Source organism: Cnephaeus nilssonii, assembly GCF_951640355.1.
Source record: "Cnephaeus nilssonii genome assembly, chromosome: 12".
Taxonomy (NCBI): domain Eukaryota; kingdom Metazoa; phylum Chordata; class Mammalia; order Chiroptera; family Vespertilionidae; genus Cnephaeus; species Cnephaeus nilssonii.
The window spans coordinates 12,367,039-12,389,121 of record NC_137083.1 but is presented as its reverse complement, the minus strand read 5'-3'; the positions used below and the strand labels follow the sequence as shown (position 1 = coordinate 12,389,121).

At 46.5% G+C, this 22,083-nt stretch overlaps 1 protein-coding gene across 6 annotated transcripts in view; it reads right to left on the bottom strand.

Moving 5' to 3' along the window:
* Positions 1-22,083, bottom strand: part of OSBPL3 (oxysterol binding protein like 3) — a 145,903-nt gene that overhangs the window by 22,628 nt on the left and 101,192 nt on the right. For 5 of the 6 annotated variants that reach the window (XM_079786792.1, XM_079786793.1, XM_079786791.1 and 2 more), the window contains 6 exons: positions 20,674-20,801; positions 17,177-17,272; positions 11,633-11,767; positions 10,614-10,707; positions 7,472-7,722; positions 4,307-4,444 (listed from right to left, as the gene is read on the bottom strand). In XM_079786792.1, the coding sequence (XP_079642918.1) occupies positions 4,307-4,444; positions 7,472-7,722; positions 10,614-10,707; positions 11,633-11,767; positions 17,177-17,272; positions 20,674-20,801 (842 nt within the window). The remainder of the gene's footprint in view (positions 1-4,306; positions 4,445-7,471; positions 7,723-10,613; positions 10,708-11,632; positions 11,768-17,176; positions 17,273-20,673; positions 20,802-22,083) is intronic. The other variant, XM_079786795.1, reaches the window with a different exon arrangement.

Below are 22,083 nucleotides of genomic sequence, written 5' to 3'. Positions count from 1 at the left end.
CACAGGAGACAGTCGGAGGAGAAAGGAAGTCCTTTCCACCGAGTCCCCCCTCCCCTGCCCACCCCCCAAAGCCAGTTCTGGGCTTATTTAGAAAGCCAAGGCTGAATCAGATTTCTTGGCACAAAGCGAGCTCCTTCCCCGAGACGGTGGACCATATGACAGGAATGTCTATAACTTACTCCAGATGCACCTCCTCCTCAGAGGCCACCCGCCAGCCACGGTGGGCGCAGAACAGCGTCCTGTGTGAGTCTGGAGGAGGAAGGCCGAGTGACGACGACAGACCAAAGCCCGCAGTCTGAACAGTACAAAAGGCCGTTTCCATCGGCAGCCCGAGTCCAGCAGCTCTGAGCACGGCACCTGAACTACACAAGAGACCCCAAGAGTGTGACGGAGAAGGGACGGGGCTGGAAACAGGGCGGTGGCCGAGGGGCACTGGGAGGTGCCGATGCCCTCGGCTCCTTTCCGCGCCTGAACCTGATCCCCGCCTCGCCTCGCCTGCACACGGGGATTTGGGGGATCAAATAAGAACCTGTTCATAAAGCACCCTGCACACCTTAACTGTTATGAGGAAAATCTGAACAGCAAATGTTTCCTCTGGTGTCTGACAGCTGAGTCATTCTGACATTGCATTTTTGGGGTTTTTAAGGAGAGAAACAGAGCTCGGTGTAGCTGGGCTCTGGGAAGCAGCACTCACGTCAACCTCCCGGACCACTGACCACTTCGGACATCCACGTTCCCGCCAAACCACAGAGCAGCACGGCCAGGGCTTGGAGGAAGGGAGAGACACCACTTCTCCAATGTCTAGAAAGCACAGCCGAGAAGCCGAGCCACCCTTGTTCCTTTCGAGTCCTTTCACTTGGAGATCTGATATCCATCAACGTCCTCGTTAGAATAAAATCCCACCCAAAATGTTAATTTGGGGGTCCTCCCCAGTTTATGCTATTCGTCGTTCGGTGACCTCTACTCAATGTAGGGGTACAAGAAAGCAAAGGAGCCCCGCTCTGAAAGCTGAAATGTTGTGTCGCCTCCACGTAACGGACGAGGGTGGCGTGCGGCTGGCTCCATGGAGGGGGACCATCTCCTGGGCAGGAGGCAGGAGGCAGGAAGAGCCACGCTGGCAGGGACCGCCCGGGCCTCTTTAGATGGGAAAGTAGAAGGTCTCTGCATCGGGTCGGTGTAACCAAGGGCAGGTGAGGGAGAGGGGGAGACTGAGCTGAGCTGTCTCCCGCTGGCAGGAAAGGGAGGGCCTGGCCCAAACTCTCCCCACCCCTGGGGCCTGTGGGGGCCCACCTCTCCTCCTCACGGTGCTCACCTCATGATTGCAATGTTGGCTTCCCGAGTACTCGGTCCGGGGGCAGGCTGCCTGGACACGCTTACCAAGCCTTCTGGTCCCCGGGGCGGGTCTGTCTGCCAGTCAATGCAGAGCAGCAGTCTAGTTCAGGTATCAGTCTCTTGTCACCTTAGCTAGTGGGCCTGTCCCTGGGGGGCTCATGCATCCGTGGGTGTATTAAACGGACCAACCACCCACGGCCATGAGGCTCAGTTCCAGGCACGGGAAGTGGCTCCGTGACCAGGACCGGGGGCATTGCCCTGGTGGAGCCGGCCGTGGGGACTCCTGCCGCCTCCTGCCTGGCTTTCTGTCAGACTCACCAGTGACGTCACGCCCCCTTCACACCACTTGAACTAGCAGCGTAGATACAGTACATCTTATTTCAACATTCCTCTTACTGTTCTTCACACCGTATATTAAAAACGATTTTTAAAGTTGCCTCTAAATATAGGAGCTGTAACCACATGCTGAACGTTTGTTTACTCTATAAATCCGTGTATTATTTCACCTAAGCCTCACACACCCAGGAGCTAAGCATCACCACTCCTCTATTTTATCAAGAAGCAACTGAGGCTCAGAAAATGTACGTCGCTTATACAAGGCCAGGCACAGAGGAAGTGGGGGATCTGGGATCTGGAAGCAGGTCTACATTCTACCCGGCACACCCTATGCTACTAACAATGACCAGATCTCCCTCTCGCTGGCTTCCTGGGGATCCGTGTCACAGAACTGAAGACTACGTTATGCAACGCTCTTTCCACCTCTGCGTGCTCTCCCCACCCACACCACCGCAGCAGGAACCCAAGCAGGTGCTGAACGCGGCCCCGCCCCGCCAGGGCTCCCGGGGTTGAAGCTTAGCCTCAGACAAGCTCACGTTACTATTGTTTCCTATACCTACGCATCCTGTCCTGATTGTTGGCTGGAGTTTGGGGCTATTTTGGGGCCTTTATTTCTTCACACGAGTGCATATAATGCCATGGTAACCAAATTACATTTTCATTTATTCTCATTCCATTTTAGGTTTGGTACTTAAATAACCCACTTGAATTTGCATCAGATTATCATATCCCTTTCACTACTGATTTAACCCCCTACCTCCCTGATACCAGGGTTTAATTTCTCATTTTAGCCTCTAACTGGAAAGCTACTGAAAAGGTGCTTTGGGATTAGCATGTATCCATTTTCCTTTGAGTTCCAGAGAATGGTGCTTGCAATGTGCAGTTAAGACAAGCACCATTTCCATAAGCCTGTCAGCCACACCACCCTCCCCTTCCTACCCCCATAATGCACCTCCTTTGATAAAGAGGGCAGCAGGATGTCAGGAAGGGAAATAGTATTTTAGCAAACCCCGCCCCCCCTCTTTTCCCTCAGCTTTCTAAGAATTGGGAGGAGAGAAATGTATCAAAGCAATCATATTTATGTTCCCAGGTGACATTTAGGGATACACGGATGGTGGGCATGTTTGGCTGCTGCTTTAACTGGGGTGGGGGTTGGGGGAGAATTGTCTTTATCTTTATTTTCAGTACCTTTGCGCCCTGTTTTAGCTCAACAATTCCTTACTGATGTGTCTGGAGGCTGCCAATGTTACACTAATGCAAACCATGCTGTCCAGCATGAGTAAGGAGAGCACACACTCTTACCACACTTTTCACTTCACAGCCTCAGAGCTTTGTGGAGAGTATCTCGTCAACCCTTGCAAAGCCATCTGAGGTCTGTAATGACCATCACCCCCACTCTACACTGCAGCCCAGAGGGAAGCAGCCGACCTGGTCACAAACCTAGGAAGAAGCGGAGCTGAAAGTGAAGCATAGGAACCTCCATCTTGTGTAAAACTGCTGTTTGAATCTCTGCTATTGTTAGATAGTCCCTAGACCTGTAAACTCTGTCACTTTAAGACAGTCTCTTATTCTATAAAATGACTTTGTTTTTAGTTCAAATAATAGAAAAAGATAAACTTAACTGTCTGACCTTGCAAGCTAGCCATCCAATGTAATAGACTAATATAGACTAATACTGATAATAATTCCCATATTCTTATGCCAAGTACTGACTCATTATGTATTCAAAGTTACAATTGTCTGTAACAATAACTCACACAGAGCTCTTTGTAATATCTGTAAACAAAGAGGCTCGAAAAGTATAAATACGGGAAACTTCCTGTATGTGTTGCTCAGAGATTTGGAAGACACCTCCCTCTGGGCCTCGTGCAATAAACGACTCCTAATTAATTGGCTCATTAAGGGGTCTTGTATCTCACTCGTTGATTTACAATACAACGAAAGGAACCTACTCCGTCTGGTTCCAGAGGTGCTGTCCTTGAATAGCGTTCTCTGCTAATCCTGAGAGGGGAGGGGTCACACGGAAGCTCAGGGAGCGGCTCACAGGTATGCAGTACGCCCATCCTAGCTGAGGACAGGCATCCACAGCCCCCGCCCATGCGCTCTCCCAGCACCTGGGCAATGCCAGGCACGTGGTATAGGCTCGATACATATTTATGGGCCGAGTGAATACATACGTGAATGAATGATTATTCTTAAAATCAAGAATAACGCTACCCATCCTGATGGGGGCGTTCATGCTCTAGAATGATGGTGTCAACGAGCTGAGGGCGCACCCTTTAAACCTAAATGGCAGTTGGGCAAATGCTCCTTCCTTGGAAATGTCCTCTCCCTGTGACGTGGGACAGAAAGGGCACTGCTGATTCATGTGGCCAAGCGAGAGAGCTCAGCGGTGCTGGGACCATCATGCCCGGGGGGTGCGGGTGGGGGGAATGGCTCGGTGTCCGTGGAAGGGAACGCGATCCCTCTCTTCACATGCAAAAGCCCTATCTTCATCTGAGTTGCTCTGAACCTGGCGAAAGGCGGAACACAAACATTTCAAAAGCACCCGTCACGGGAGGCATGAGCGGCTCCTCAGGACAAGTGGTGCGCACAGCACCCCAGGGTGCACACAGCAAACAAGAGGGTGAGTAACCACCTGCTCCGAGAAGTACCGGAAGCCCTTGTCCTCGCGAATACACTCGTATGTTTCTCCAAGAACCGGATTGAAGGGCTTGCTCCCGGCGCGGTAGTAGCTGGACGCGTAGGCCGACACGGCAAAGGCGGCCACGTACACCTGCGGGGAAGGAGGAGAGAGCGTCGTTATCGTCCGGTAACCAAGACATTCATTTTTACAAAGATGTGATCAAGGTGAAGGCTTCCTTCCTCTCTGTAAGGTTTATTTCAGAAAGCCAAACATTTACCTCTGGTTTGAAGACAACCAAACCACCTTTGGTTTAATTTTTTTTAAAATTTTAGTTTTATTTATTTATTTTTAATTGATTCTTCCCCCTTTTTTTAGAGAGGGAGGCTTACAGGGAGAGAGAAGGAAGACACAGACATTAACGTGAGAGAGAAGCATCCACTGGTTGCCTTCCTCCTGCACCCCGACCGTGGATGTGCCCTGACCGGGAACCAAACCCATGACCTGCGTGCCCGGGACACGCTCCACACTGGCCAGGGCCCAGCTTTGGTTTAAAGCTGCAGGTGTCAGTGATGTTCGCTGTGGCCTCAGAGACAAACGAAGCAAACGTGTCCAAACCGCCCCCTTGTTCGGCTGCCTCCCCCGAGGCAGAGGCTTTCCACGTGCCGCTCTGGACCCCGTGAACTGCCCTGGTTGGGAGCTGCTCAGCCTGGTCCAGCACCTCCGGACCGGACAACACCCGAGAATCCTGATGTCCTGCTTAGGTTTTTGGGGAGGAGGAGGAAGAAAAGCATGAAAGGCCAAACTTCCCTCAAATTTCAGGAATTCGCACCCTAAGTTTAACCATTCCCAATCTGATGCTGTAGAAATAGCCAAACTCGTTTTGACAAAAGCAAGTCTGTGCGAGTAGTTTCCTGAGCCTGAGCAGCAAGCCCCAGGGCGGAGCACAGAGCCTGCCTTTGCGAAAGTTCTGCTTTAGGGGGAGGACGAACGGGAAACGCACAAAGGAAAAGGAAGGAAAACTAGGGGGAGGACGAACGGGAAACGCACAAAGGAAAAGGAAGGAAAACTACGGTGACCACGAGGAAACCAGGTCCGTTCGTGGCCCTCACCGTGAGGCTCTCAGCGTTTCTATCGGTACCCCTTCCAGGATCCCCCAAACACACATTCTTCTTTTTGTCTTTCTGGGGGGTGGGGGGGTGGGGGGACGGGAGCAGCAAAAAAAATTAACCTAAGTAGCAAGAGCAGCTTCTACTTTCCAATACTGAGCAACAGTCCCCACGTTTCCTCTGCCCAGCACCTGTCAGGAAGCTGCTTCTCTGGGAAGACAAGCTGAGCGCCCTCCCTTCATCAGGGTTCACTAGATGCACACCTTTCTTAGCCACTCACAGGCGGGGCCCCTTCCCCGCCCCCGCTAAGGGCGCCCCAGAGCGGCTGGTGGTTTGTAAACAGATCCCTATGCTCGACTCAGCCTTTGTTCTTGAAACCTGGGTAACTGTTCCTCTCTCTGCTTCCTCAATGCCCGTTACCTGTTAAACAGCAAGGTCACAGTCTCGATACTGCACGCTGAACCCGCCCTGAGTCGCCTTCCCAATTTAAACTAGACCAGAATGCATACATGAACCTGGAATCGCTCATAGCGCTGAGGGAGATGGGGGGGGGGGGGGAGCAGGCACAAGCAAGCATCCTCCTTTCTGGCTGGAACAGCAGAGCTCTATGCAGGGCCCAAGCTGACCCCACAGAGCAGTGAGCACAACCCCAGGGGAAGGTTCCCACTCCCAGCTTTCCTGGGTTTACCCTCCTGCACTTGGTGCGGGAATGCAAATCCTTTGCCTCAAACTTCTTCTCAAGGTCAGTTACAACAATCAGTCAGCTGAACATCCTAAGGGTTTCTTAATTGTGGCAAGAATGAAGCACCTTTAAGAATACTGTCATCTTCAAAGCCAAGCTTTTCCAGTCCAAGCAAAGAGCTGACTTTTGACACTTGCCTTAGAAGCTATTTGCTTCCTTTTGTTCAGCAGAAATTCTCTGGGGAAGAGGAACAAAGATTGAAAAGACACAGCGCCTGTTTTTCTCTCCTACTCTTATTATCTTTAGCAACAAGAAAGCCTCCTTGATGGGAGAAGTCCCGGGAGGCCTCCGGGATGTCTCTCTCACCTACTAGTTAGAGTTCCCTTTCATCTTCAAATCACTAAGGTAATGACGTTTTAATTAGGATGGAACCTGCGGAATGCTTAGAATTTAGGAAAGAATTCAGCTCCTTGGGCTGGAAGGTGGTTTTATGACCTGAAGCCAAGGGGGCGTGCCAACTTCAAGTCAGCCAATCAGCAAATGCCCAGGGCAGAGACTCCGCATTTGGGGAGCACACTGGAGTCCCAGCCCCCCACACAACCACCTCCCTGCTGAGCAGGTAACACGAGAGGAAGCAAAAAGAACAGACACTCTTTGGAGAACGAAGTCAGCCACAGTCACGGAGAGGGCTGAGCTGTCCAATCTTACCACCATGGAGTCCCCCAAATGGGGAACGATGAGAAACGCTGGGGAGCCCCTTCAGTGGAAGCTGAGTAGAGAACAAAGGTGGCTTTCTCTAGGATGAGCTTCAAAAAGCACCCAGTAACAATTCTATAGACTAAGACGGAGGGGAAGGAAACACAAAAAGAACCTTTCTTATGTGAAAATCTCTCCTGAGTGTTACTTTCTGAAAACCTGGGAAATAGCTGTGGAAATATTATTCCAAAAATAAACAAAATCATTCTCAAGGGAAATTTACCCTTGACGAGAAAAACAGCTTGAGAGATTAAATTCTGTCCACCTGGGATAGTAAAAATAAATGCCCAGACAGCCCTCAGGGCAGGCTTTCCAGCCAGGCTTAGCAGAACAATCACATGGAAAGTTCTGGAGAAAGAGGAAGCCGCAGCGCCACAGAGCAGAACTACCCCCAGGCGCCAGCTGTCACAAGGAAGTCCCCCCCACCTCCCTGCCACATGGCCAGTCCTGGCAGAGTGACTGAGACCAGCCGAGCACAGGGGAGCCCGAGGTCCCTGAGAAACGAGCCTATCCCAGGAACAACGCCAGGGACCCCAGGGGGCTGGCGCTCGGGCTGCCCGTCCTGCTGGCCGGCGTGGATGGCCCGGGCGCTAGGGCGCAGGGGCCGGACAGCGCCGGGGGCCGAGCCCTCACCATCCTCTCCAGGGCGCTGGGGATGTGCGCGGCCTTGTCCAGCAGCTCGCTGTACTCCAGCTCCTCGCAGAGCCTCTGCAGCGTGTTCAGCGGCTCGTTCAGCTCCACGGGCATGGCCACTTTGGACAGGTCCTTCCCGATGTTGTTCCTCAGGATGTTCCACAGGCTGACGCTGCTGCTGTTGGGGCAGGGCGCCGGCAGGCACGTCCTCCTTTTGCACGTGGCTTCCCCACCGCTTTCAAGAACCGACCCTGGAAGGGAAATAAGCCTGGTTGTCTCTACAAGTCTTTTCACTTTATTATTTTTTAAAAATATATTTTATTGGTTTTTTACAGAGAGGAAGGGAGAGGGATAGAGAGCTAGAAACATCGATGAGAGAGAAACATCGATCAGCTGCCTCCTGCACACCCCCTACTGGGGATGTGCCCTCAACCAAGGTACATGCCCTTGACTGGAATCGAACCTGGGACCCTTGAGTCCATAGGCTGAGGCTCTATCCACTGAGCCAAACCAGTTTTGGCCACTTTATTATTTTAAAAAAAAAAACAAAAACCCATGAATGAAACCTTACCTAAAAAGTACCCAATTTTACTATAAATCTCAGTTATTCGGAATATGACTGAAAGTCATACGATAGAAATGTTGCATGACTAAATTAAGTACCAAAAATTACATGCACTAACATTCACGGACTTTGTTCGCAGGCAGGTCATCAAATCCCTAAATGAAAGCCAGTTCTTCGTAGCTCTATGTGCACTTATAACCAAACTGGACACTGGGATCTATGTCCAGAGCAGGCTGCTATTTACACTTTTAACTCTTTAACCTCTTTTTAAAGAGCACTTCAAATTCTGATACAAGCTTTTAAACTCTTAAAAATAGCTTTAAATTCTGACAAAAGCAACTGTGTTTATTACAGGATAAGTATGAAAAAAATAGAAGTCACCCATGATCCCACTACCCAGATACAGTAGCCATCTATATTTTGGAGTATTTTCATTTAGTGCTTTCTCACCCATATACCTCACACTGCACGCCTAGTTTCCTGTCCTGCTTACTCGGTTAACATGTTATTTTTGCATGCTATTCAGAGTTCTTTTAGCACATCATTTATGATGACTGTAAAAAGGTCCATTCTATGGCTATGCCACGATTGACTGAATCATTCTTCTACTGTTGGATATGGATTTATTTCAAGGTGTTGCTATAATGCAAACAAGTAGTGAATATTCATATTCCTAGATATTTGACTACCTCTGATTATTTTCATGGGAAATAGAGAAATGGGCTTACTATGCCATAAACTATGGCCATTTTTAGACTTTGGATTCATATGCGCTTAGGGATCAGGGAAAAGACAGCATCGACTGCCCATCTGTGAGCCGCATAGGTGAGTGCCCACCTCCGGAGGCTCTCTCGGGCTCGTCATCATTCGATTTTAATTTCTGACAAATTGTCTGCCCTCCCCACCTGTGTTATCTCCTTGTTTTAAATTTACATTTAGAAAATTCCTTGTGTGGTTTGGAATGCTTTCAAGAACATTTCTTCCTTTCTGAATTATCTGTTTTCCTATTTATATAGTAAGAGATAATCCTTTGTTTTTATAACTTAATCCCCACTTGACCTTCACTTTAATTTGGTCCAGTGTGTTTTGTTTTTGTTTTTAAATATATTTTTATTTATTTTTTAGAGAGGAAGAGAGAGTGATAGAGAGAAACATCGGTGAGAGAAAATCATTGATCAGCTGCCTCCTGTACACCCTCTACAGGGAATCAGACCGTGACCTCCTGGTTCATGGGCTGATGTGCAACCACTGCGCCACATCAGTGGTTTTCTGAAGAATGAAACATTTACATGTTAGGTATTTGCTCCTATCAATCTTTCCCTTTGTGACAGCTTCCATTGCTTTGTGCCCTGAAATTCTTCTCCCATCCCAACTGCGCCTATTTGCACATGAAATCTTTGCCTCACACCAACACATGAGAAAGGGGTGAGCTGGATGTTTCTATCTCTCTCCCTCTCCCTTCCTCTCTGAAATCAAGACAGAGCCTAATGAGCATCTGACTTCCAGCAGGTGTGATGCTGAAAGGATGTTCTCCCACAGGATGGTAAAATGACCTGCCTTTCTTGTGGTTCCCAAAGAGTAGCTCATTGGCATTCAAATAACAACTCAACATCATCATATTTCATACATACTTACTGAGCTGGGAAGCACTGAAATATCAAAAAGGATTTGACTGGTGCCTGTCCTCCATGTAGGTAAGAAAACAGGTGGTGCTCTGGGTAGCCAGTGCACGGCACAGGCAAACCTAGAGACCCCAGGCACACTGAGTACCGGGAATATTTGATGCTACAGGACCCATGCAGAGAACTGTCCAGTGGGCAGAGGACCCATGCAGAGAACTGTCCAATGGGCAGAGGACCCATGCAGAGAACTATCCAATGGGCAGAGGACCCATGCAGAGAACTGTCCAATGGGCAGATTCCTCCCACGGGCACCTCGCTTAACAGACCTCCGTCTGCTCACGGAACTGCTAGATCAGAGCTGTTTGGGAAGAGCCAAGACACTCCAGGTGTCCCATGGTTCAGACATTTCCTAGGCATCAATTCCACCCGCGGGATCAACCCATAATAAACGAACATCTCAGAATACCTTCAGAGCCCCCACTTCTAGGAGGTATAAGTAAGTGCATTACTTCCAAAGGTGTTATTTTAAAGACTCTGAAGCTAGATTACCATTCAGACCAGACCTTTTATTATATAAGCCCCGTAGAATTCCTAAATTATGAAAACCACTAGCTACCTAAAGGCAAAAAGTTGTATTCTAATATATTTGCAGAGGGAATGTTTGACCAATAAGGGATATCTGTTGCACTAATCTTTGATATTTATATAACTGGTATACCCTTACTTTAGAAAATAGAAATTTACACAAGTAGGCAAAGTTATGTGAATGAAAACATTTTTCTCATGTGAGTGAGTATTGTCTTCCCACCTGGCTGTAAAACCTTGAGGGGACCGTATCTGAATTTTCTTACATAGTTCTTGTTACAGTTCTCTGCCTGCAGCAGGCTCTCTTTGTATGTTGACTAGTATTCCATGAAGATCCAGACTTTCAGAAGTCAGATAATGTAAGTCTTACCCAAGGTCTGTCTCTCATTGTCCAAGTCATTACTGAGATTGTCCAAGGACAGGTTATCACTTATGTCACTGACATATGAGTCGTCCTCAGAACCCTGTGGGAGAGAAGAAATAAGGTGCCTTAGAGTGAGAGCAAACAGCCAGGTGTACCTAGAACCTTTACTCACAATCACCAAACACTTCCCGTCCCATTCTGCGAAACAGAGGAGTAATTACTGGGGCCACTCACCTGCCTGCCTAGGGGTGTTTGCAGCAAACAGCTGTTATTAAAATCCTCGCACTTAAGTTCTCACAAGGAAAACACAAGTAAACTCAAGATTTTAGTTGTTATTAAAATTCTTATTAACTCAGGCTGCATTTTCAGAATGTGTTAGTGTTTGGGTAGAATGAGTTACAATTTGTCTTTGAACTATTTGTGAAAAAAATAATCTTCTATAGAAATTAATAAGCAAGATGAGTACTTCTAAAGGGATAAAATTATCAATACACACTATACACAGCAAGGCCAACTATGACACTTGCCCCCTCAGGAAAGTATGAATTTTATGCATCAATTTAAAATAATATTGTTAAAAATCAAAAAATTAAAAATATTGTTATATACTATAAAGTATTATAATGACCATATTACAACATTATGATAATATAATAATTGTATGTTGTAAATTAGTATAGGCTGAATTCAATAATTAAAAAATATCCATGATGCTAATTTCTGGCCCTGTAGTTAGAAATATTACATATCAAATTGCTAATAGTCAAAATTATTAACCTGTAATTGAAAAGAGGGATAGCAAATCAAGTAACAGAAATAAGGATGACCAACACCTACTTTCACAACTTTTTATTCTAAGGTCTTGTAGCCTTTTGTGCAATTTGGAGTAGGAGTTGTAACAAGATCCCAGAATGTAACGGTAGAAAGGAGCAACTGAGCTCAGTGTTTCTAAATATGAGTATTTCCTGAACGGGCACAGCAACAGGAGAGACCCTGCGGCACAGAACTGAGCACCATGGTCAAACCTCGTTTTCTGAAGAGCTGGGCGACAGCAGCACTTCCTGGGCATCGAAGAACTCCGACAGGGAGTCCGTGATGGAGAGCCGGCTCTCATTAGAAAGCTGATGGACCAGGGGCCGGTTGTCATCGGTGGAGTTTTCCTATTTAAAACACAAAAACAAGAATACAGACGTATTTAGAAACAGTCTCAAGAGAAGCGAAACACACAGCTGATTTGGAGGCATGATACGCAAGGTCACAGGCCCATGCAAACAAGCAGCTCAAAGCAGAGGTCAGCTCCGGAGTTGAGGAGAAACGAGCCGCACACGGAATGAAATGCAAAACGCAGGTCTCCTCCGAACGGGCGCCTCACTTACAGGCGCTTCCCTGCTCAGGCACAGGAGCCAATCTCAAGGCCAGAGAGAGACGGCCCAGGCCAGTCGTGGTTGCGTTTAAGAGGGAATCGTTCCAACGCTCTCTGAATCGTATCCCCTTATTTTCTACCGCTGCAGGACGTAGCTTTTCATCCTACACGTTCCTCTGAGGTGCACTGCATGCGTGGCCTTGCACGGCTGGGTTGAGCAGCCTCCCTTTCTTCTGCCCCACGTGCTCACGGAGGCCAGCGTGCTGCTTGCGAGCCGTCCCTTGACAAATAAACAGTGTGTGTTGGTCCAGAAGCGCCCCCGGTGGCAGGTCATTCATTATTCATGGATAGATGAATGAAATAAATTCTCCTTGTCTCTCCCCAAACACAGTGACTCCGCGAGGGAAGGAAGTCCCCAACCCCCTTTAGAGGCTGCTACGCAAATAACACAACAGCATACCGCGATGCTCTCATCCTGCCTGGCTCTCCACCCCTTCTTCCCTGGGTCCAGATCAGTGGTTCCACTCACTGAGGCCAGAAGCCTGGTTTTATCCGTCACTGGGGCACCCCCCCCCCCACAGGGGGGCAGTTTGATTTTTAAGGGGGGCAATTAGAGAATGAGTTGTTAACAGTGAATTTTTTGCATTTCTTATGGTTCTAGGGGCCTCATATACAGTATATAGATATACATTGTGACATATTTATGCATTTCAGTTCTCTATTATATGTCCTAAAACTTTGCTATTTTTTCATATAATTTCATTTTTTTAAAACAATTTCTTAGTGGTTTCTTCCTCAGTACTTCAACTGTCCTTTTGTTCTTTTATTTTTCTCTTTCATGGATGCCATGTTCTTTGGAAGCTTGTTTAGACCAAGTTAATGGCCTTTTAGGCTTCCTCCACATGAATAGGAGTTCACTTTTTGAATAATACGAATTATATGTCATTGTGGGGGGGGGGGGACGTCGGGATTTTAGAGATGCTTAGGTGGGGCATGGCCAAAAAAGGTTGGGAACCACTGGTCTATACTTTCCCCCCTGGAAGGACCTGAATACTTGGGGTACTTTCGATGCAAGTTGTAAGTGAAAAATTCAATGTATTTCAACAAACTGAGCCACTGCTCTGTGCTGGCCCTGGAGGGACACAATGATGGATGAGAGCAGGCGTCTGGCCTGAATGAGGGGTGCAGAGAGCACACCCAGCATTTTGAGACCAAGACCGTGGAGCAGAGAGAGCGAGAGGAAGGTGAGGCTGTCCGAAAGCGGCTCTGGCCTGGGGCGGGCTCCACAGAGAGGTGACAGTGACAGGCTTGGAGGACTGAGAACGGATTCAGGACAAGAGGCTGCGATTCCTCCCGCCCAGAGGAGACTGATGCCCTGAACTTCCCTTCGGGAGCCCCCGTCTCTCACTGGGCTGACACAGGAGCTGCTTCTATGCCGTTATGTATCTGATGAGAGCGTCCCAGAATAACTGGGGGAACAAAGGTTAGCGCAGAGTATGTCTTCCCCCGGAGTTCTGCCAGTTCAGGATACACTCCTCCGTCTCATACACAAAGGGTGCCCAGGCGGGGGTGCTCAACAGGAGGGCCACGGCGGACTCTCATCACTGACACAGGGCAAGGCCTCCTGAGGAGATGCTTACTTCGGGGACACATGTAAATGCGACCCCTTGGTCTTGGATTCTTCCTAACTAAGACAGCTGGCCCGAGGCATTCGCTCCAAGACCCTCCCCATTTTAATATCCGCTCAGCTTTCTGAAAAGCAGGCTTCTCTCTAACCTAACAGAGACCACTGTGGGATCTGCAAATAAGCACCACCGCTATGCCCCCCTCCACCCCCACCCTCCAGGGACAGGGAGACAGCGTGGTGAGCGAGGGAGCTCCTGCAATGCTCACTGAACGGCCCTGTCCTTGGTGTGCCGCTGCCACATAAGACCCTAATGATTTATTTAGCTGCTCTACTCATTAATTATTACCAGTCACGCGCTCTCCACCCTCCTCCCAGACTGAAGTGTCAGAGGATGTCTGGGCTGATCAACGCTGAAAGGAACACCCCAGCCCTAGCCCCTCCTGCTGTTCCACCCCAGCTACTTGCGATTATCGCCTACGGAAGCTCCCGGGCCTGCACCCAGCACAGGGTCTGCACCGCACGGGGCTTCGTTTATTAACATGTTAATCCGGTCAGTTCAACGAAATGATGTCCCCTCAAGTTTGTCTATTTTTTCAGTTACAAAAGATAAACAGAGAAAAGGGAGAGAGCCCCATAATCCCATCACACTGAAGCGACCACAGAAACCATTTTGATACATTTCTCTACGACCCTCTCTACACATTAGCTTTGCTTTGAAATAATTGTAATCTCTCTCTATCCATTTGATTTTATAAACTTCCCCAAACAACACTGCACTATAATTATTCTCAAAATTAACATCTGTTCTGAAGATAAAAGTAACGTGTTCAAAACAGAACATACAAAAAGTAAACAAACATCATTTGAAGTCTTGTTCCCCAGATGTGGCTCCTATTAACCTGGTGATGTATTTTTTTGTATTAAAATATTTGGGTGTGGCCGAAACCGGTTTGGCTCAGTGGATAGAGTGTTGGCCTGCGGACTGAAGGGTCCCGGGTTCGATTCCGGTCAGGGGTGTGTGTACCTCGGTTGCGGGCTCATCCCCAGTGGGGGGTGTGCAGGAGGCAGCTGATCGATGCTTCTCTCTCATTGATGTTTCTAACTCTCTATCCCTCTCTCTTCCTCTCTGTAAAAAATCAATAAAATATATTTAAAAAAAATATTTGGGTGTAATTTTTTTGTGCGTGAAAAATTGGGACCCCACTGTCCACTGTCTTTATCTAATCTGCTAAAGTCACGTAACATTACATTGTGAACTCTTCCTAGGGCTGTTACAAGTTCTTTGACACAATGACCTTTAGTTGATACATAATATTTTATTTTAATTGTGTGTCATAGGGAACCATTTCCTTTATTGGAAATTAAAGGTGTTTCCAAATCTGTAAAGATGGTGAACATGCTTGCAAATGTGTCTTTGATTGTACCTCATTATTCCTTAGAATCAGTTCTCAGAACTATAATTATTAAAAATGTTCAAGGTAAAATATATGTCACCTAATTGCATCAACAAGCAAGAGCACCTCTGCTTTCTCTACATGCGTAAGGGCACCAAACACTTTAATTTAGAAATACTTTGTGCTAATGTGCTTGTTTTAATTAGCATTTCTTTGTTAAGAATTAGGTTGAACATTTTGTCCTTTTTTAAAAGAAACTGGATACAGAGATGCTAACACTGGAGGAGGCCCACCCTCTGCATTTCTTTACACTTTCCTATGAATTTATAAGTACTACTAAATGGAAGGTTTTTTAAAAATTATCTGTACTTGGGGTAAATTGTGTCTCCCCACCCCGCCCCCATTTATTTGTTGAGGTCTTAAGTTGCTTGCTATTATTTATTAATTATTTAAGTATTAAATACATTATCATCTATTTAGTATTATTTAAGTCTGTCATTTTCTCTGAAAATATTTTTCCTAGTCTATTATATGCATTCTTTTTTCTTTCTTTTTTTAAAAAAAATATATTTTATTGAATTTAGAGAGGAAGGGAGAGGGAGAGAGAGATAGAAATATCAATGATGAGAGAGAATCATTGATTGGCTGCCTCCTGCACACCCCCTACTGGGGATCGAGCCTGCAACCCAGGCATGTGCCCTTGGCTGGAATTGAACCTGGGACCCTTCAGTCTGCAGGCTCTATCCATTGAGCCAAACCAGCTAGGACTATGCATTCTTTTTTCACACACACCATTTTCCCCTTAAGAAAAAAGCCAAATCCAGTCAACATTTCTTTTGTAACTTTTCCTATTACTTCCACATTTAGGAAGTCCTCCCTACTCTAGGTACTTACTAAATATATTTTTAAAGATTTTTAAAATTGATTTTTAGAGAGAGAGCAATGGAGAGGGAGAGAGAGAAACATTGATGTGAGAGTGACACGTCAATCAGCTGCTTCCTGCATTACCACCCTCTGCATGAGGGATCAAGCCCACAACCCGGGCATGTGCCTTGACCAGGAATCGAACCAGCAACCCTTGTGCCCGAGCCAATGCCCAACCAACTGAGCCACACCAGCCAGGGCTTGATAAATATTTAAATCAATATTTTTCAGGTTGAATTTTTCTATTTAACTCTAATTCTCCAGGGATTCATTTTAGTGTGCAATGGGAGATTTAAACTGCTTTCCAAATTGCTTTTGAGCTGTGCCAACCTAACTGATTGAATAATCCATCTCTTTCCCGTTGGTTTTTGAGCCTCTTCTATCATGTCTATTTATTTTACATATAAAATCGTGTTTATGCCTGAGGCAGTTATTCTGCCCATCCTTAAACCATCACCGCCAGTGCCTCTGGGCCTGGCAGCCTGTGGGCTGACTCATTTCAGCCTCTCGTCCCCTTTCAAATTCACACACACACACACACACACACACACACACACACCTTGTATATCACCTTCTTATTTTTTATTTTAAATGCCCTCGGCCTAATAAATTTGTTAATAAAAAACTCAGCACGTCTGAGGAAGGCATATAAACACAAGAGATAACTAAAAACAGTTGTAACCCTAATTACCCTTTTCTACTTCTCAAGCAATTCACTTGTATTTTTCTGAAATTTCTCATTGTAAACACCTTCGGAGAGTATTTTAGATAAACATCCCAAGTCTTGAGAAAAGACATTTTTAATGTAGTATCAACTGGCCAAGACCCTTCGTTGTAAGAGTATTTTTTCCCTGAGAGGGTAAGGTTGTGCTTTTAAAAGGAAAAAAAAAAAAAGCATCGCAGGAAAAGGAGAAGGGAACAGCTGAGGAGAAGGAGTGGGCCTCACAGAGGAAGCCCAGGGAACTGGGAAGTTGAGGTTTCTTCAGAAGGAGCAGGAGAAAACTTGTCTCTCTACAGCTGAGGGGATGTGAAACGGGGGATGCTGAGGAGAAGAATGGGGGAAAGAAGCACAAAGGGAAGACGGGTTCTGGGGCTCAGGGGGAGCAGTTTTTAAATGCAGTTAGTTAGCAGCAGACTCAAGAAAGCCTTGGGATCCGGGACTCCCCGGGGGTGGGAGGCGTGGGCGTGAGCAGCCCTCTGGAGGGGAGGAGTGAGGTCACAGAGGCGTCACCAGACCTTACCAGACGGGGACCTTACCCACCTCTGCCAGGCTGTCAGCAGCAGGGGGCTCGAGGAGCAGGGACTCGGCATGGATTCTGCGCAAGCGTTCTTTAAGGTCTGTGTTTTGTGCTAGGGCCTGGAACACGTTAAACATAGTGTTTCAGAAAAGCACAGAGTGGGCCCCCCCGCGTGGCAGGGCCCCCAGGGCGCACTTCCTGGGCTTTGTTCCTTGAATGCTATCCAACAGGATACGGGCTCTGAGATGCCTGGGGAATAAAAGATATTAAACTCTGGACACGACGGCCTTCTCTAATCTCGTTTCCAGAGATGGAAGGAGGGGTTAGTAAGGCTTTTTTTTTTTTTTTTTTTTTTGGTGGAAAAGGAAATCATAAACACCCAGCTCCTATTCTGACCAGCGGTTTCACGGCCCCTCCCTCTCCCCAGGCAGACACCCAAACCCACGGGTGCTCGGGTCCCTCATGTAAGTGGCGTAGTATTTGGGGAGGACCTACGCACACCCTCTCACATATTTAACATCTCTAGATTACTTATGGTGCCGCATACAATGTAAATGCTATGTAAACAGTTGTTATACTGTATTGTTTAGGGAATAATGACAAGAAGAAAGTCTGTACATGTTCAGTACAGACCCCACCATCGCAGCCATCACAACCATCGTAGGCATCGTGGGCCTAACTACATGGTCCGTGGCAGCAACGACATAACATTTTTTTAAAGAATATTTTCTGCCCCAGCCGGTTTGGCTCAGTGGATAGAGCTTTGGATTGCGGACTAAAGGGTCCCGGGTTTGATTCTCATCAAGGGCACGTGCCCCAGTAGGGGGCGTGCAGGAAGCAGCCGGTTGGTGATTCTCTCGCATAATTGATGTTTCTATCTCTCTCTCCCTGTCCCTTCCTCTCTGAAATCAATAAAAATATATTTTTAAAAAAATCCTTGTTCAGCTAAACCCGTGGGTGTGGAGCCTGCGGACACAGGGGGCTACTGCAGTCCCTGGCCACGTCCCTCCCTAATGATCCCAAGCTTCTCTCATCTTCAGAAAAGATGCTGCTCTCACCCCGTATGATTGGCCATATTTTAATGTTATCTAATGATCACACCAGTTGAATTAAATCTTGGAAAGTAGGATTTTGTGGAGGATTAATTTTATTGTTTCCCAATATAGCCAGCTGTTGACTGTTTTACTCATTCTTCATGATTAAGATATTTGATTTTTAAAGAAAAGGAAAACAAAACTCACTTACCTGGATGAGGGCTCAGCGCCAGGGCCCTGGAATGAAGGTGTAAGATAGGAGCACGGGGGTGGGGTGTGTGTGTGTGTGTGGGGCTACCCCGCCGCTTGGGGGCGGCTCTGATTCCCTCCCCCAACCTCCCAACTGGGAAGGAACTGGCTTGACGGTAAAGGAAGGCGTGTCCTTCACGCCCCTGCCCTGTGAGCTTCATGACTAACTGCTCTCCAAGGTCTGTCCCCTGAGACATCCCCCAGGTCCATCCTGCCTGTCTGTCTGTCTTCCTGATCTCTTCCAAGAATCTCACAGCCCTTCCCCCAGGGCCGACCTGCCGAGCCCGCAGAGGATGTGGCGCGGCCCAGATCTCTAGCAAAGGTTTTGGCTTTATTGTTCGTACCCATGAATGGAATGGGTTATTTGGAAATTCCTGAAAATCATTTAGGAAACACTGAGTAAACGTTTCTTAAACACACAAAACAGAGACTGTTACACGCAGCAACACTCTCTACACTTGCTTTATTCTGGCCAATGAGTCGCTGGTATCTTAAACGTAAGTGGCTAGAATCTATACCAGGGGCTGGAATCTGCCACAGGCAGAAGAAAGGAAAATATCAAGATTGTACACACAACACAGCATATACATTCTGATAGCCCCGAGATGGCCTTATAATTTTACTCTGTGAAAAACCAATTTAATCAGGAACCTAAGACAGAAAGGAAAGCATCGTTCTGTTTTATCTTAAGTTTCCAAAATCCTGAATAGGGCTGAGAGGGACTTTCTTAGCGAAGGTGAGGACGCCTGTGGCCTGGGACACCAGGGCCAAATGCACCTCAAAGTCTCTGCCAGAGGAGGCCAGGCCTCACGGGACGAGGGCAGGGGACAGGTGCCTCAGAAAGCACTGAGAGCCCACCTCCTGGGACAATGAGAAGTGCTTTTGCCACCAAATAAACTAAAAAACGAGCGAGAGAGAGAGAGAGAGCGCCACCTCGCTTCTCTGGAACCAAAGTAGCACCCAGTGTGAGGCTTGGGACTACAGTCCCACAGGGTGTTTCTCTCTATGACCTTGAAGATCCCAGAGCTCCTCAAGGCTCTGGACATGCAGTCAGTCCACATTGTTTCTTATTTCTTTCAAAGGCAACATACTTGAAATGTTCAACCGAGTGCATATTCCTTGGGTATTTTACAATAACAGTATGTACTCCTGGTAACGCATTTACCATTAACATTACCATTAACATTACACCAAGACCATGCATGACTCTTCTCAGTAACATGGTGATAGGAAACACGAATGGCTACTTTCTAGTTCTCTCAGTTGGCTTCTGAAAACAAGATCCCAAAATTCGTCTCCCCTACCTGACCCTAAATGGGAAGTTCAGTATTTCTTCTGATGGCAATTTCACGGTGCGCACACTCTCGTTACCATGGGAATTCCAAAGGACGAGCAAAAGGAGAAGCAAATGAGCATGCCATTTTAAAACTTCCCTAGCTTTTTGATAGACACACAGTGAGCAGCCAGACCACATCAGCCGTTCCAGGCAGAGAGTTCTAGGACACAGCCCTTCAGTGGAGCCTAGCTCTTGTGAGGAATACACGGGAGTCGATGAAAAAAAGGAGAGAGAGCGAATAACAGAAAGGCTTCCTGATGGACAGCCGAGGCCTGACTTCTGTGGTGCAAAGGCAGACTGTTCCCTAGCTGCATGTGACTCATCTCCCTCTGCCCAAGGGCAGGGGGAAGCTAAATGTTTCCTACTATCAAATCAAATCATTTTCACATCTTTGGAAGAGTGGTAAGTAGAATCTGTGCTGTGCAGCAGGGAGGACAAGGGTGAACTTAGAATTTAGTTCTGCTGCCTGTGATTTGGGAAGTCAGTCTAAGCGTGTGAAGTCTTAGGTACAGAAATGTCCAACTGTCAAATGCTGTAAGCACAAACAAACCAATGTCTGTCAGATACATACACTCATACACACACACACACACACACACACACACACACACACACACACACACAACAAAAGCTTTACAGAATCAGAAGAGTCAAGATAAGGAGGAGGAAACCAAACATGAAGTAGAGCTTTTGCTCAGTGAAATACTAGCGACTAAGATTTGGAGTAGGCTTAGTTTGGGTCTTTAGAATAAGCAGATCTGATGAAAGACTAGAATATAATTTGGATAATTTGTTTGGTTTTCTCATGAATTTTCCACACAACCACGGAGATGGAAAATATAGGAAATTCAGGAGCCTGGCCGCATTGTCAGGCATTTGTGGACACAGACATGGCACTTACGGATGACAGGGCACGCTTCAGACCAATGACCTGGGCGGAGGGGGACGAGGCGTCCTGCTCCATCAGCTGCTTCAGCTTCTCTCTCTCCGTTGATATGGTATTAAAAGCCGACCTTAAAGTGAAGTAAACTATAAAGATATAATTATTATAAAAAGGAATGAAGGAAGAGGCATAATTAAAAATGAAATACAGAGAGATGTATTTCTTATAAGAGAACTTAGAAAAGTAACAGCCCTGAATATTTAGAGTGCAGGAAAGTCAACTCTAAGTTGACTTTTTAAAAACACATCTGGAATGTACAACACTCAGAGTGAACCCTAACCTAAACTACTGGGTGATAATGATGTTTTAATGTAGGTTTAATGACTGTAACAAAGGGACCACTCTGGAGGGATGCTGATAGTAGGGGAGGCTGTGTGTGTGTGTGTGTGTATGGGGGAGGGGGGAGGAGGGTGTTGTATATGAAAACCCTGTAGTTTATAAGCACAATTTTGCTGTGAACCAAAAATTGCTCTGAAAAATAAAGCCTATTAAATTTTTAAAATCACATTTGCAATTCCAAAGCCCCTACCCACTATAAAATTCCATAATTTTATGACTTATCATCAAGAAGTTTTGACACTTGAAAGAACTATTCTTCTGGATTCTTTATTAATACTTAGTTTTGTTTGTATCTCCAAATACTGGAAATGTTTGAAAACAAAGCTGATTGGTTTTCAGGATAACAACAGTAACAATGCAGTAGGGAAAGCAGATAGCACCTTAATTGGTGACCAAAATTAATCACCGGTGAGAGCCAGATGGGCTTGGTGCTATTTGGGGTGAAATACCCTGAAAAGACAAAATGTTGTTTTTGTCGTATGCCGACCGGGGACAGACAATCTGAATCTGATCATGAGGAGACAGCAGACAACCCAAAATAAGGAACATCCTATTTCTAAAATTTGGCCTATATGTCAATTTCATCAAAGAGAAGGGCTGAGGAACTGACCTCGGTTAAAGGAGGCTAAACAGGCACAACAATTACACCCAATATATGATCATGGCCTAGTTCCTATACTGAAGGGGAAAAGAGCTACGAAAGGGCATCACCAGGATAACTGGCAACGTTTGAATATGGAAGGTAGAATAGGTAACAGTACTGTTTCAGTGCTAAATTTCCTGGATTTCATGACTGAACTGTGATTAAAAATATCCCTATCCTTAGGAAATCCACACTGCGGTATGAAGGCATAGGAAAGACATGACATGATTCCGACTCACACAGTTCAGAAAAATAAGCACATGTGTAAGTGGACGTGTGTAGAAAGAGATAAAATAAATGCGGCAAAATATTAAAAATGGTGAGTTTGGGTAAAGTATATATGGGAATTATTTGTATTTTTCTTGCAACTTGTCTGTGAGTTTGAA